We start from the raw sequence: 12,807 nt of genomic DNA on the forward strand, positions 1-12,807 counted from the left end.
ACGCCAGATTTACACCACTACAGCTGATGGTCTGGAATCTAGGCAAACTTTTGCAATAATGAAATTATATAAAAAATACTTAATTTCCATCTGTGTAGCCACACACAGCTAATCCCAGTGACTCAGCATACAGAGAAAGGCTGCAGGATGTTACAGACTTGTAAGAGTCTGTCTGCTTGTGCACCCATTGGAAGGAGCTGATGTCTCTGATTCAAAGGAACACCTGAATATGCACAAAATAACAGAAGGGAGATCCAGGATTTTTAATTTTGCATATTCAGTTTATTTACTTTAAGAGCAGGATAAAATATTCAGGTTTATCAGTTCAAATAACTCTGCCAGGATCTTCTTCCTGCTGCGCACAGTGGAAGAAAAGGAATCTTGCAGGATGGATTTTATCTGTATGCCTGAGCACTTGTGTTCTGTGGGATTTAACAATATCTAGCTCTTTGTGATTACTGTATATGTTAACCTTTATGTCACTATCAAAGTTAACATCAATAAAGATGCTTTCCACAAATGATTATCATCAATAAAGATGCTTTCCACAGATGATTATACACTTCAGGGAGAGATTATTTCCATCTGAAATAACAGAATAAAGCAAATTCCCCAGGGTATAGACATATTTCCTTATATTATCATTACTTCAGTTTTAAAAAAAATCCATTAAAATATGTGTCAAACAATTGCTTTGGGAAAATGAATTTGGCAGTTCCCCAGGCCAAACTGATTCATTCATTCAGGGTTTCAGACACACTTAGAGTAGCTCTAGGACAACAGCATAATTCCCTTTCTAGCAAAGTATTTAAAGATGTGTTTCAGTGTTTTAATGAATACAGGTAGTTTAAGCATGTCCTCAAGTGGTTTTCTGAACCAAACCTTCAAGGCTGCAATCTACAGGCTTGGCATTTTATACTCATGACTGGTCCCATTGACTTAAAAGGATTGTGAGAGGAGAGCTGGGCTCTATGACAGCAACTCTGATGAGACAAGTATCTCCTTCTATTTCAGTTCCCTCCTGATCTTCTTTGATTTTGATCTTATGCAGGTTTGATCCTAGAATGAGGGTAATAAGGGTCTTAGGGAACATTCCTTTCCATGTTTAAAGATGGAAACATCTTCTGGAATCGCTGGCATCTTCTCTGGCTGAGTTTAGCAGCCAGTAGAGCTGGCAAACTACCAATCTCAGTATCAGGTGTCAGTCAGATGGTTTATTCTTAGCAAAAATGATTGTTTGGCGAGTGTAAATTATATAAAACAAACTCCAGTAAAACCACAGCAGCTTTTGTGGGTTGTGGTAAAAAAAGATTGTAACTACCTTTTATGCAGATTGGCTGCTTCCCTGACCATTTTCCATCATCTTGGCAGGTCCTCTGTTCATTCCCACTAAGAACATACGAGTTGTTACAAAAGAAAGCAATGACTGTGCCAATTTTTGCATAGCGTCCATTCAAGAGCCCAGTGTCTTCTACTACTCTTCTGTAGCCATTGAGTGGGCCACCAGGATCTGAGCAGTTTTTTTCATCTAGAACTAATGACAGGGGAAAAAAATAGTAACCATTTTATCAGGTTCACAGCATTATTTTCACCCATCAGATTGTTTGGCATTTCATTCAGATGTTACTACACAATCTACACTTTATTAAAGATGCCTTTACAAGACCCATCTGGGATCTCTGTCTTTGAAAAGATCAAATATTAAAGAAGAAATGATAATATACAGATATTTGTTTATAATACACACTTTAGTCTTCACTGGAAGCGTAAGATTCTCAAATTGTTAAAAAGACCTTAAAACATAGCTGACAATCCTGAAAAAGAACCTTGACTTTACATGATGTTAATAACCCACTAACATTAGCAGGGCTACTTCAAGAGCATAAAAGGATGCACTTAAACTATTTGCAGGAAACAGGCCCTTGGCGTTCTTTTCCTGTTTCTGTACTTTCAATACTTCACTGGACTTGGATAATAAAACTAGACTACTTAATTTTACTTTTATGTTTGGTTGCATTTTGGTTTCTTAGCACTGAGAGAGAGATCTCAATAATCCAGGGAAATATGGGAATTGAAAGAGAACATATATATATATTTACTGATACTAAAAATTTAATATGGAAAGCTTACTCATGCTAGGTTGTGCCTATAAAGCCTCTTTTACTTCCTCCTTCCCAATATTTTCTCCTTCTTTTAATTTGTTGTTATGGTTTTTTCTCTCAATAAACTTAAATTTTGGCCTAAATCTGGATGACAGTATTCCCTATGTGATGCTAATAAATGTTTTTCCCTATATTTTTCACTCCTCTGCTCTTTCTATTTAGCAGCTGAAAAGGCACTTTTTTTTTTTCCCTTTGGATTTCGTCTCAGTTTTCTTGTCAGGCTGACAGTGACATGCAATTCTGTTTAATTCCTCTGTCTGATGTCTCATTGCAGGATAACCAGTGAACATCTAGTTTAGACAGCTAGTGTTGGTGCTGCTCTGCTTATGGAGGGCTGAGAAGACTGACACATATCAGTTGACCAGAAATGACCTCTTCATGTCATTGTTCCAGACTCAGCTGCCTGCTGAGCCTCACTTCACAAAAGCACCAACATATAACAAAGCACTTAAACTTTTATTTAAATCCCTGTGAAATGAGCACAGTAACACTGCATAGGTATGGTCCTCTCCTGTTCCCATATCCTCATGTCACCAGACAGAGCCCAGCTCAGCAAAGCATGTAAGCACATAGCTAACTGTAACAGTACAAGTTCAATGAAGAGCATATGCTATTAACATTGAGTATATAATTCACACTAAGCATATATTTCAGTGCTTTCTTTAACAACATTGGATTTTAGCATATGCTGAAGGTTATATATGTACTTAAATACTTTTCCACATGAGTTATATTCAGTAAACAAAGAGGACATCTGAACTTCCTCTCAACTAGCAGAAAGGGAGAAGCAGAACCCTGTCTCCTTTTAATTTGGCTCCATTTTTCTTCTCTGTACCTCACAGGCTCTCTCACTTGTAAACCACAAGTGACTGATAACCTGATAGCAGCTAAAGACTACAGGGAATCACCCACAGTATAATGCTTTATTTGCAAGTTGCTTTCTGCACTGATATCTAGCCTAGAGGCATCATCTGATGAGCTGAGTGCATGTTTCCAAATGTACCTAAGCTTGACCAAACAAATCAATGAAGGCCTTCTCTTATTTCAACCTATGCCTATCAGTAATTTGAACAGTAATTCTCTTCTTCCCTAAGCTCAGGGTTATGACTTTTTTGATGGATTAAAAACAAAGAGAAAACATCTGGGAAGGAGAGACCCAAATTACACCACCTAGCACTTCAGTAACAGCCAAGTCTAGATACAGATCTTTCAACAGATCTTTAGCCGGGGACATCATGCAGCAGGGACTTCAGCACAATCCTGAGATCACGTTTACTGCAACTGGAGACGTCCTCTCTAGATAGAAGAATGCCTATTGCTTGCTCTTTCAGATGAACTTACATACAGCTGTTTCACAACACTCCCTCGCAAATTTACATTGTTTGCCACAACACACTTGTAAAAGGACTTTTCCAATTGATACAAATGATTCTGGAATATGGAAATAAAATTGTGCAATACAAAACAACTAAAGAAAAATTAAGTCTCTTTGGATGAGAAGAAGGGGCTTGGAATTTCACAGCTGAATCAATGTGAATGGTAGGTATGCCAACTTGCATAGCCAGAATGAATGGAAGTTTCTCTTTTATCAATTTTTCTCTAGGATGGGAATTCTGTTGAAATAAGAGTCTAGTCTTCATGCAGTAAACCCCTAATCACCTCCACAGAGTGCACCAGACTTCTGCAGAGAAGGTACCAGAGGTACATAGTAATGGAAGTAGCTCTTCATTGTTGCATAATGTCCCTCACTTGGTTTTGGTCCTAGACATTTTCAGTCTGTGTGTAAGAAGGATGTATGCCTAAAGTCTTTGAGGAAATTATTTTTCAGTCATTTAATGTTTCAGTCAGACCTTTATATAAGTAAGTCTTGCAGGCTTGGGCTCCAGTAGAGTAAAATAAGAATCCCTACTGCTTCTTAAAGACAGGAAGACAAAAGAACATCATGTTAAGCCACAGATCTACCAAATTTCAAGTGAGATGTGGATATTCTAGTTTCATGTGAATACATTGGCCAAAACATTTGATAAGAATCAAAACTTAAAGTGACCTTACCACATTCAGGATGATGTGTTGACCAAATCCCATCAAGCTGACAGTAGGCAACACGGCTGCCTTTTAAGCTGTAACCTGCGTTGCACCTGAAGTAAACCTGGGCCCCGTATTTAAAGTCATCTCCTTCCACAATACCATGAGCAGGAGCACCTGGAGTCCTACACATCACCACTGACAGTTCAGATATTTCAAAAAAATCCACTTTATTACAAAAACAGGACTGTGTTAGGATGATTCTTTATTTAGAACATTGAAAAACCAATTAAAATGGGCACAGCAGTCAAAATTACAAGACAGGTATATGCCGATCTTTAGAAAATTGTTTAGACATCAGTTCTACACACACTTAGATATACGCCACTTTTCAAAACCTATCTAGATCCATTCAGTTCAATGGGATTACTCAGAAGTGTGAAGTGATCATGTGCATTAGTGTTTGTATCATTAGGGCTCATTTGCTCAAAATATTAGTACTTGAAGCACTTTCCATCTTAACAGGGATTTTGAATGAACTACCATGCTTGGTCAAGAAAAAACTTAGATCCTTAAAAGCCTTATATTGAAATTCCTTCAAATTCTTTCCATTTTTATATAGTTTTTGAGATAACCTCACTGAAATATTAAAGCATCATTATTTGTGTAGATCAAACATTATCATAATGACATTAAAAAGGAACCTTGATATTTACCAAGCTGTGATATTTCCCCTTTCCACAGGGTTTGCTCTATTGGGAAAATACTTACAGACAATGGTCTATTGAACTACTGCAAGTAGTAAATACTAGATTAAACATCGTAAGCAAGATTTCTCTGAGAGCATCAAACCGGCCATACTAAATCAGAAAAAAGGTCCATCCAGCACAGAAAACTGTCTTCAATGGTGGTAAACAGTAGATTTGGTGGAAGGAATATAAAAACAGAGCAAGCATATCGAATAATTTCCTGGCATATTCTGGCAGCATTCAGCAATCTGGGGCTCAAGGTCTACCTGAACTACAATGGTATTTTTGGTATATCATACCCTGGTGATTTTTTTTTTAGCATCAATTTCTCTGAGTATTTTCTAAACTCAGCTACATACTTGTAGTCCATATGTGTAGTCCACAATATCCTGTGGCAATGAGTTCTACAGACTAAGTGTTGTGTGAAAAATACACTGCCTTCTTTGGTTTGATTCCTAGCCTGCCACCTGATAATTTCATTTGATGCTCTACTTTCTCCGTTATGAGAGACAGAGAATGTCCATGCCTCTTGGCATGCCTTGGAAAGAAAAACTGTCTAACATTTAAGCATTAGAGAAGGGCCCAGACTCACTGCTCCAAATCAAAACACATCCAGTTAGGAGAGCTCAACATTTCCTCTTGGCTGCAAGTGTTCTGCATCAGTGTCATCTTTAGCAAAAGAATAATGATAAAAATTCAACACAATTCATTCCTAGCCCTTGACGTTTCTCATGTGAAATATAGGCACACATACATATACATGCATATATAGGTGCATATGTGTATACACAAGCACATACATAAATGAAAGGGAAATAATGGGAGCATAGATTTTCTAGGTGTTTTAAATTCTCAGAACACTTGTATTGCCAGTCATGATCTTTGTATTCCCAGTCACTCCCTCCATATCTTTCTCTGAACAGCAATACATTTCACCACATTTATATTTCTCTCTTTCAATATAAAGTCTCACTCAGCTTGTCAAATGAGAAAAGAAGATGATTAGAAACATCTGTGCACCACTCAGAGTTCTCCTTTTTATCATAAAAATAGGTTTTCTGTTTTGCTTGTGGTCCAATTCAGCTCTGCAGAACAAATGTTTTGGTGCTTTTGTGTTCTAGGTCCATCCTGGAAAAAATGTCATCAAGCGACACTTACTTTTTTTCCCCCAAACTATAAGTATTTGTTCTTGTTCAGTCTCCTAAGTGATTAAGATATTTAGTTTCTAGTCCTTTTGATTTGCTCTGGTTGCCAGACTTTCTTTAGATTCTCTGTGCTAGTGTGACCCAGCTGGAACAAGTCTGGTTTTATTTATGATGTAAATTCAGTGTTTCATGCACAGATTCATTTAGTACTGGAACTATGACCTAGAATAGAGGATATGGAGGCAGAAGGGCATGAGATCTAATCATAGCTATAAAACTGTGGCCATGGGTAAGTTGCTTCATCTGCTGTATTTAACAAATGAGAGTACCCCTTTCCACACAGGGATGTTATAAGCATTAGCTCATACCCACTTGTGTCACAGAGTCACCGTGGGGTTTCTCTGATGGCAAAACAGCTAACTATTATTAATAGACATATCCCTTTTGTTACCCATGCCTTTATCTACCGGTTGTCTGTTCTCTTGTAACACAGGATCTTCCCTCATGGTCTGTCCTATTCTTTAAATTTTGCCACTGGAGGCACAGCCACTCATTTTATTTTCTCTTTGGATCATTTTGTAAGTTCATTTACAACATTACAAATTAAATGTGGTTTTGAATCTTGAGATGTTCCCTGAATCTCAGTATCACAGCTGAGCTCTCTGTTTTCAGCTATATTATTTAGCCTGAAAGTCACATACAGTTACTCTAGTACCTGCCTCTACTGCTTTGGCTTGAGCTCTATAGCTTTTTTCCCTCTTCAGTTTGACTTGCTTTTTATCCCTTTCACCTAATATGTTTCAGGCAGCTCTTCTGCACCTTTTCCCTTTACTTGTGAACACTTCAGGCAATGGAGTTTTGAACAGTTATTGTGAAGGGAATCCTAGCCCCTGTGTGCTTCATCCAATTCTCTCTTATCTTTTTGTGGATAGCTTCCCATCAAGAGTGTGAATTTGACTGGTTCTTACATCTTTCAGAATGTGCAGCATATTCCACTGAATTTCAGGACAGCCTCCTTTGTTTGAGGTATTTTATTGAAGTCTTTCAACATTCTATCCTGGTGTAAGACTATATCCAACTCTCCAACAGATGTTTCTCAGAAGTCAAAAAGAAAGGAAAAGGACATTTTGTAAATGTCATTCGTACCTAGCTCTGCCCTTACCCTCTGGATACACACACTAGCCATAAAATCCAACCACCTGAGCTGACCCAATTCTCTTCAGTTTCTAGGGTCTGTAAGATATTTGATATGATTTCAGATTCCCTTGCCTAGGCAGGATGGGCCTGATCCTGCCATCTACTGAGTATTTCTGAATATCTGTCCTCCTTCTCTGCGTGGTCCAGCTTTCATAGTCATGCGGGCTGGATCCCCCTCACAGCCCTCATCCACCCACAGCCATCCCCATCCCACTTTGTATCCACACCCAGCTATACCTGTGCCTGGTCTAGCCTGACCGCTACAGCAGAGATGGGGCTGTGAGCCGTTTGGGCAGCACTTCCTTGGGAAGCAGGTAGTGGGCTGGCCAGGAGCACTCCATGGTCTTGAACTGTTCCGAGGCCACTAGTTTGACTGCTCTGCTCCACATGAAATAAATGATTCCTACTGCCCTGTGACTCTGGCTTCCTACCTTTAAGGTGTCTTAGGCATGTGTCATTTGTACTGTGTTTGGCTATAGCACTACTTCCATAGTACAATGAGAGAGGAAGGAGTAGGACAGTGTCTTGATAACCCATGGGAGGACTTTCTCACTGACACAGCAGTGGTTAAAGAAAGAACTGGCAACCATAGGTCTTATCTGACTTAAAGGCCTTATCAACATTTCCCTAGTGTTACTGCAATGCCCTCTGAATAGCAGTCACTGCCCAGCTTTTCACAAGATTAATACGCTACCTTTTCTCTCAGTACACTTTGCAAAGCAGACAGAGGAAGAAGCAAAACACAAGGTAGAGAGCTTCAGACAGAATTATCTATGAAATGTACCATGAAGTCAGCCATACTCACCCCAAATTGTAAGGTTTGAGACAACCCTGCCAAAATGGAACTAAGACTGTCAGGATTTCAGGTTGCAGTGCTCAGTCTCTGCACCTTTCTCTCCACAAACAGAAGACCAAAGCCACCAGGAACCCAGAAAATGGACTAGGTGGCTGCAAAATTCTACTATGAGATGGTAATGGACAGCCAAATATAAAAGACATTCATTCAAGGTCTGCCAAAAAAAGTCTGAGCAACCCAGAGACTCCATGAGGGTCAGGCTGATCCCACTCTTCATGCCATGGTGTCACCACACCTATAAAGATTCTGGTGAATTTATATCTAGAAAACAATAGGAAAACTAGAGAGATTTCAGGGAAAGGTGAAACTAATGTTAGGGAAATACAATCTTGAGGGTGACTAAGGGCTAAGAATGACCATCCTGGTCATGCAACAGCTAAAAACTACAATAATCTAAAAGTTAAAACCAGAAATGATACAGTAAAATGTTTAAAGGAAGATGAAGAGGTATATATAGGCAGGATAAAATTAAGAACAGGAGAATTCTTACTCAAGAAAAACTCTATAAAAGTCTCCTTGACAAATGTTTGAAAGGCATAGTAGGATGTAAGTGGAAATGATGAGAGTCTTATAATTTGAAAATTGAAACTCCAGCTAAAAAAAAAACTGGAACAGACTTTGGAGAGAACAGGGCAGCACTAGCAAGCCCATTATAAGCTGAGAGATTTTTTTTGTTTTAATTTTTCCATATTTTGCTACACAATGTTATTCCTGGGAAGCTCCACAATTAATCTATACAGGCATACAGGTAACCCTTGTCACTTTAGGGTCAGTTCATAAGAGAGCAAAGTAGAAAGGTATAAGACAAGGTGGCTACAGGCACCTCTGGTGGAAATGCTCAATTGTGACAGCCCAGTTGTTAGAGAATAAAAACAAGAGCTGCCTCAAGTGTCTATATAACAAACTCACAGATTCCCGATAAAACTTATTACCCTTCTTGCCTCTTACTTTGGTGTCTTGCAAAAAAGAAAACAATATTTGTGTCCCATATGAAACATTAAAATGGATCCACATTTCACAGACAACTTTCCACAATCTGAGAAAAACTAGACTAGAGGAGCAGTAAGTTCCTAAATTTTTAAGTAAAATGTTCCATTATTAATAATAACAGTACAAATTCCTCTCCCTTTTAAATTATATGTAAGATACATTCCTCAGATCTGAATTATCTGCCATTTAGAAATAGTTTTCATGCTCATTTTATCACCAATGAGATAAATTAGATGATCTCTTGAGCTATACTTTTCTCTCTTCAATGTCCTTCAAATCCTGCCTGATGGAATTATCCTTTGCTTTTGTCCCAGGGTCCCTTCATTAAATGAACACCATTTTTTTCTGCTGCCTTCCTCTCACTCACTTCCTCGTTAAATAATATATACCCCCTCAAACTTATCATACATTATCTCTAAATTCTGCAAACCTTTCAATAATATATTGCATGCCTGAAATAAATCTATTTTCTCATTACTAGTCCTAATAAAAGATTTACATTTCCATTTTTGTCCCCCCTGAAATATTAGGTGCAAGAGCTTGTAATTGTATGGAGTTTTGTTCTTAATTTTCTTACAGGATTTTTTAATACTGCTAGTGCTAAAGAAATTTATCTTGTTGCATATTCCCAAGTCAGAGTTTGGCTTTCAGGCTGACCCGTGCTAATGGATATAGCATATTTTGACTATCTAGTAGTGGCTCTGGGGAACATATTTCTATGTACTTGTAATATTGCTTTCGCATAAGGTGTGCTGGCATGCTCAGTGGAGGCCAAACACTGAAAATGGCCACACAAACTGCACTTGGTAACAAGCAGGGGAGTAGAGCAGCTTCTGCTGTCATGAATCCTAGCATATGTTTTCTGCAGTGAAAGAGAGATCATGGACTTGGTTTGGGACCCTGGGTATCACCATCCTAGCCAAACCAGTCTAATGACTGTCAGAGAAAGCCTGATAGAGACTGAAACTGAAGAAATTTAAATAACTGTCATGGTTTAACCCCAGCCAGCAACTAAGCAACATGCAGCTGCTCCCCCCTCCCCCCTCCCAGTGGGATGTGGAGGAAGATCAGAAAAAAAAGTAAAACTCGTGGGTTGAGATAAGAGCAGTTTAGTAACTACAGTAAAATAAAATATAATACTAACAATAATAATAATCATAATGAAAAGGAATATAACAACAACAACAAGAAGATAAATAAATCCCAAGAAAATACAAGCGATGCACAACGCAATTTCTCACCACCCGCTGACCGATGCCCAAGCAGCGATCTGCCCCTCCCAGCCAACTGCCCCCAGTTTATATACTGGGCATGACGTTCTATGGTATAGAACATCCCTTTGGCTAGTTCGGGTCAGCTGTCCTGGCTATGATCCCTCTCAGCTTCTTGGACACCTGTTTGCTGGCAGAGCATGAGAAACTGGAAAATCTTTAACTTAGGATAAGCGCTACTTAGCAACAACTAAAACATCAGCATGTTATCATCAACATTATTGTCACACTAAATCCAAAACACAGCACTGTACCAGCTACTAAGAAGAAAATTAGCTCTATCCCAGCCGAAACCAGGACAATAACTATCCTCAGAAAGAGGACATTTTGTCAGGAGAAAGCCTAAATGACATTCTTTTCTCGAGTGAATGCTATCATGACCCAGCATGCTTCTAAAAGCCACAGCAGCCCCTGAGCCAGAGAAACACTGTGCAGGGAACCTCAGCATCAGGAGTTTGGATCCTGAGCTTTGGGGTTTCCTGGCTCCACAGTAGCGGGCTGGCAAGTACCCTGGAGCCAGAGAACCTGGAAGCTCCAGAAATCACAGTTCCAAGATGCTGTTGCTGGAGGGAGCATAACATGCAGAGTATGTGGAAGTGATTTTTTTTTTCTCTCTGATTAAAAAATAATAATTAAATAAAATTCCAGCAGAAAATATAAATACCTTTGAAAATTTACTGCTATGAAACCATTCTAACAGAAAACTCCCAGCCAGCTCTACCTACATGCACTTCATGCAGCTCACTGATATTTGCAGTAGCTGCCTATGGCCAAGCCTGCTAAAGTCAATAGTGATAAATTCCATCAGGTTTGACTTTGCCTGCAAGTCTCTGATTTGATCAAATTCTTCTTCCTGGTTTAACTTCTGTGTCGAGGGCAAGTCTGATTACATGACTGAGTATCATTATATAACAGTTCTTAAAGCTTATAATCTCTGTATTTCCAAAAAGTTTTTTATAAAATTAGTGTCTGTCTGCATTTTACTGCTGGGGAAGCTATAGCATGGAGATATCAAGTGATTTACCTGAAGGCAAACAGTGAGTGAGTGGCAGAGCCAGGAACAGTCCTATCATCTTCTGATATTCTTACTACATTTACATTTAAACTGACCCAGCTTTGTGCAGAAATCAGCATTAAATAATTACACCATTACATAATCCACACATTATTCTCAGCAGCATTGTTTTGTACAAAGGTGATGGAGCCATATGGGAGCAGATAGTTCAGTGTGCCTGAACACAAAGCACAGGAGTTAAGGAGGGAACCAGCTGTAAGCAGCTTAGCAGTTACTGCTGGGTATTGTGATGCCCTTTGCAAAGCCCCATGAGTAAAGAGCTTTTCTGAATTCAGACTTACAGAATTTGTTGTTTTCACTCATAACGGAGCTTATTTCCTAATCTTGGCCCATGAGCTCTGTCAGTCCATGTAAATCTCTGATACCATTTATTCCTACTTATCCCTTCTCTCCCCAGTGTGCATGCACAAGGTGAGGATGCCCCAGGTCCTCACAGGGTTTGCTGGCAGAAAAGAACTGATGTGGGGGAGGACTCAGATGGCTCTCCTGAGACATAATCCCTCTGCAGCTTGGCATAGCAGCCCAGAGATAATTAATGCCTAACACATAAGCCCATGGAGACTAACTTTAGCCAAAAGCATAAGGACATTGGCTGTCAAAATGTTTTTGGAATGGCTGTGTCCTCAAGGAGGGAATGAGGTGAGGGATTTCTGGTGGCCGTGGCTCAGAGTGCTCAGGAGAACTGTTTTTTTATTCCTTCTCATAAGCAGTGAGCAGGGCTTTCAAGCAAGCATATGAGTTTGGCGATAGATTTGATGATACAGCCTGCCAGCATTGGGAGGCATCAGGCCATCCTGCCATCCTGAGGCAGTGTGGCTCTGCACTCTCCTCTGCACAGGGCTGCCAGACCTTGATGTGTCAGGTCACACACACTGTGAGACAGGAGCCCTGACTCCAGACTTATGCTTCAGGAGTCCCAGTGTTCTTGTCTGGCTCCTGTCTGCCTTCAAGGTTCTCTGCATGCTGGGATCATGGGCACATCATAAGTCTGATGATGATAGCAACATTGGATTCATGAGGTCCTGCAGTGCCTCACAGAGCAAGCTGTGTAAGTTGTGGTGGGAATGTCCTTCTCTCTGTGGCACTGCTGACACTCTCCCTGAGCCTGCAATCATTTCAGCACAGGCTTGTTCCTACAAGGAGCTCAATTCACAGTGATGGTACTTACACTCAGGAAAGAGCCTGGCATCTTCTGATGCTGCTCTCAAGATCAACTCTCAGCTCAAGCTCTCCTGAACAAATGGTAGCAAACACTGCAGGATCCACCATAAGGACATTAACCTCCTTGTCACCACCTCCCTGAACCTCCCACCTCTGCTACGCTGGAGAGCCCTGAT

At 39.7% G+C, this 12,807-nt stretch overlaps 1 protein-coding gene across 2 annotated transcripts in view; it reads right to left on the reverse strand.

Annotated features, from left to right (window-relative positions):
- PAMR1 (peptidase domain containing associated with muscle regeneration 1) overlaps window positions 1-12,807 on the reverse strand; it is a 66,469-nt gene that overhangs the window by 13,250 nt on the left and 40,412 nt on the right. The window contains exons 7-8 of one of the 2 annotated variants that reach the window (XM_050898159.1): window positions 4,215-4,415; window positions 1,322-1,534 (exon numbers count right to left, since the gene is read on the reverse strand). In XM_050898159.1, coding sequence (XP_050754116.1) covers window positions 1,322-1,534; window positions 4,215-4,415 — 414 coding nt within the window. The remainder of the gene's footprint in view (window positions 1-1,321; window positions 1,535-4,214; window positions 4,416-12,807) is intronic. The other variant, XM_050898160.1, reaches the window with a different exon arrangement.

This window comes from Gymnogyps californianus, chromosome 5 (assembly GCF_018139145.2).
Source record: "Gymnogyps californianus isolate 813 chromosome 5, ASM1813914v2, whole genome shotgun sequence".
Classification (NCBI taxonomy): Eukaryota; Metazoa; Chordata; class Aves; order Accipitriformes; family Cathartidae; genus Gymnogyps; species Gymnogyps californianus.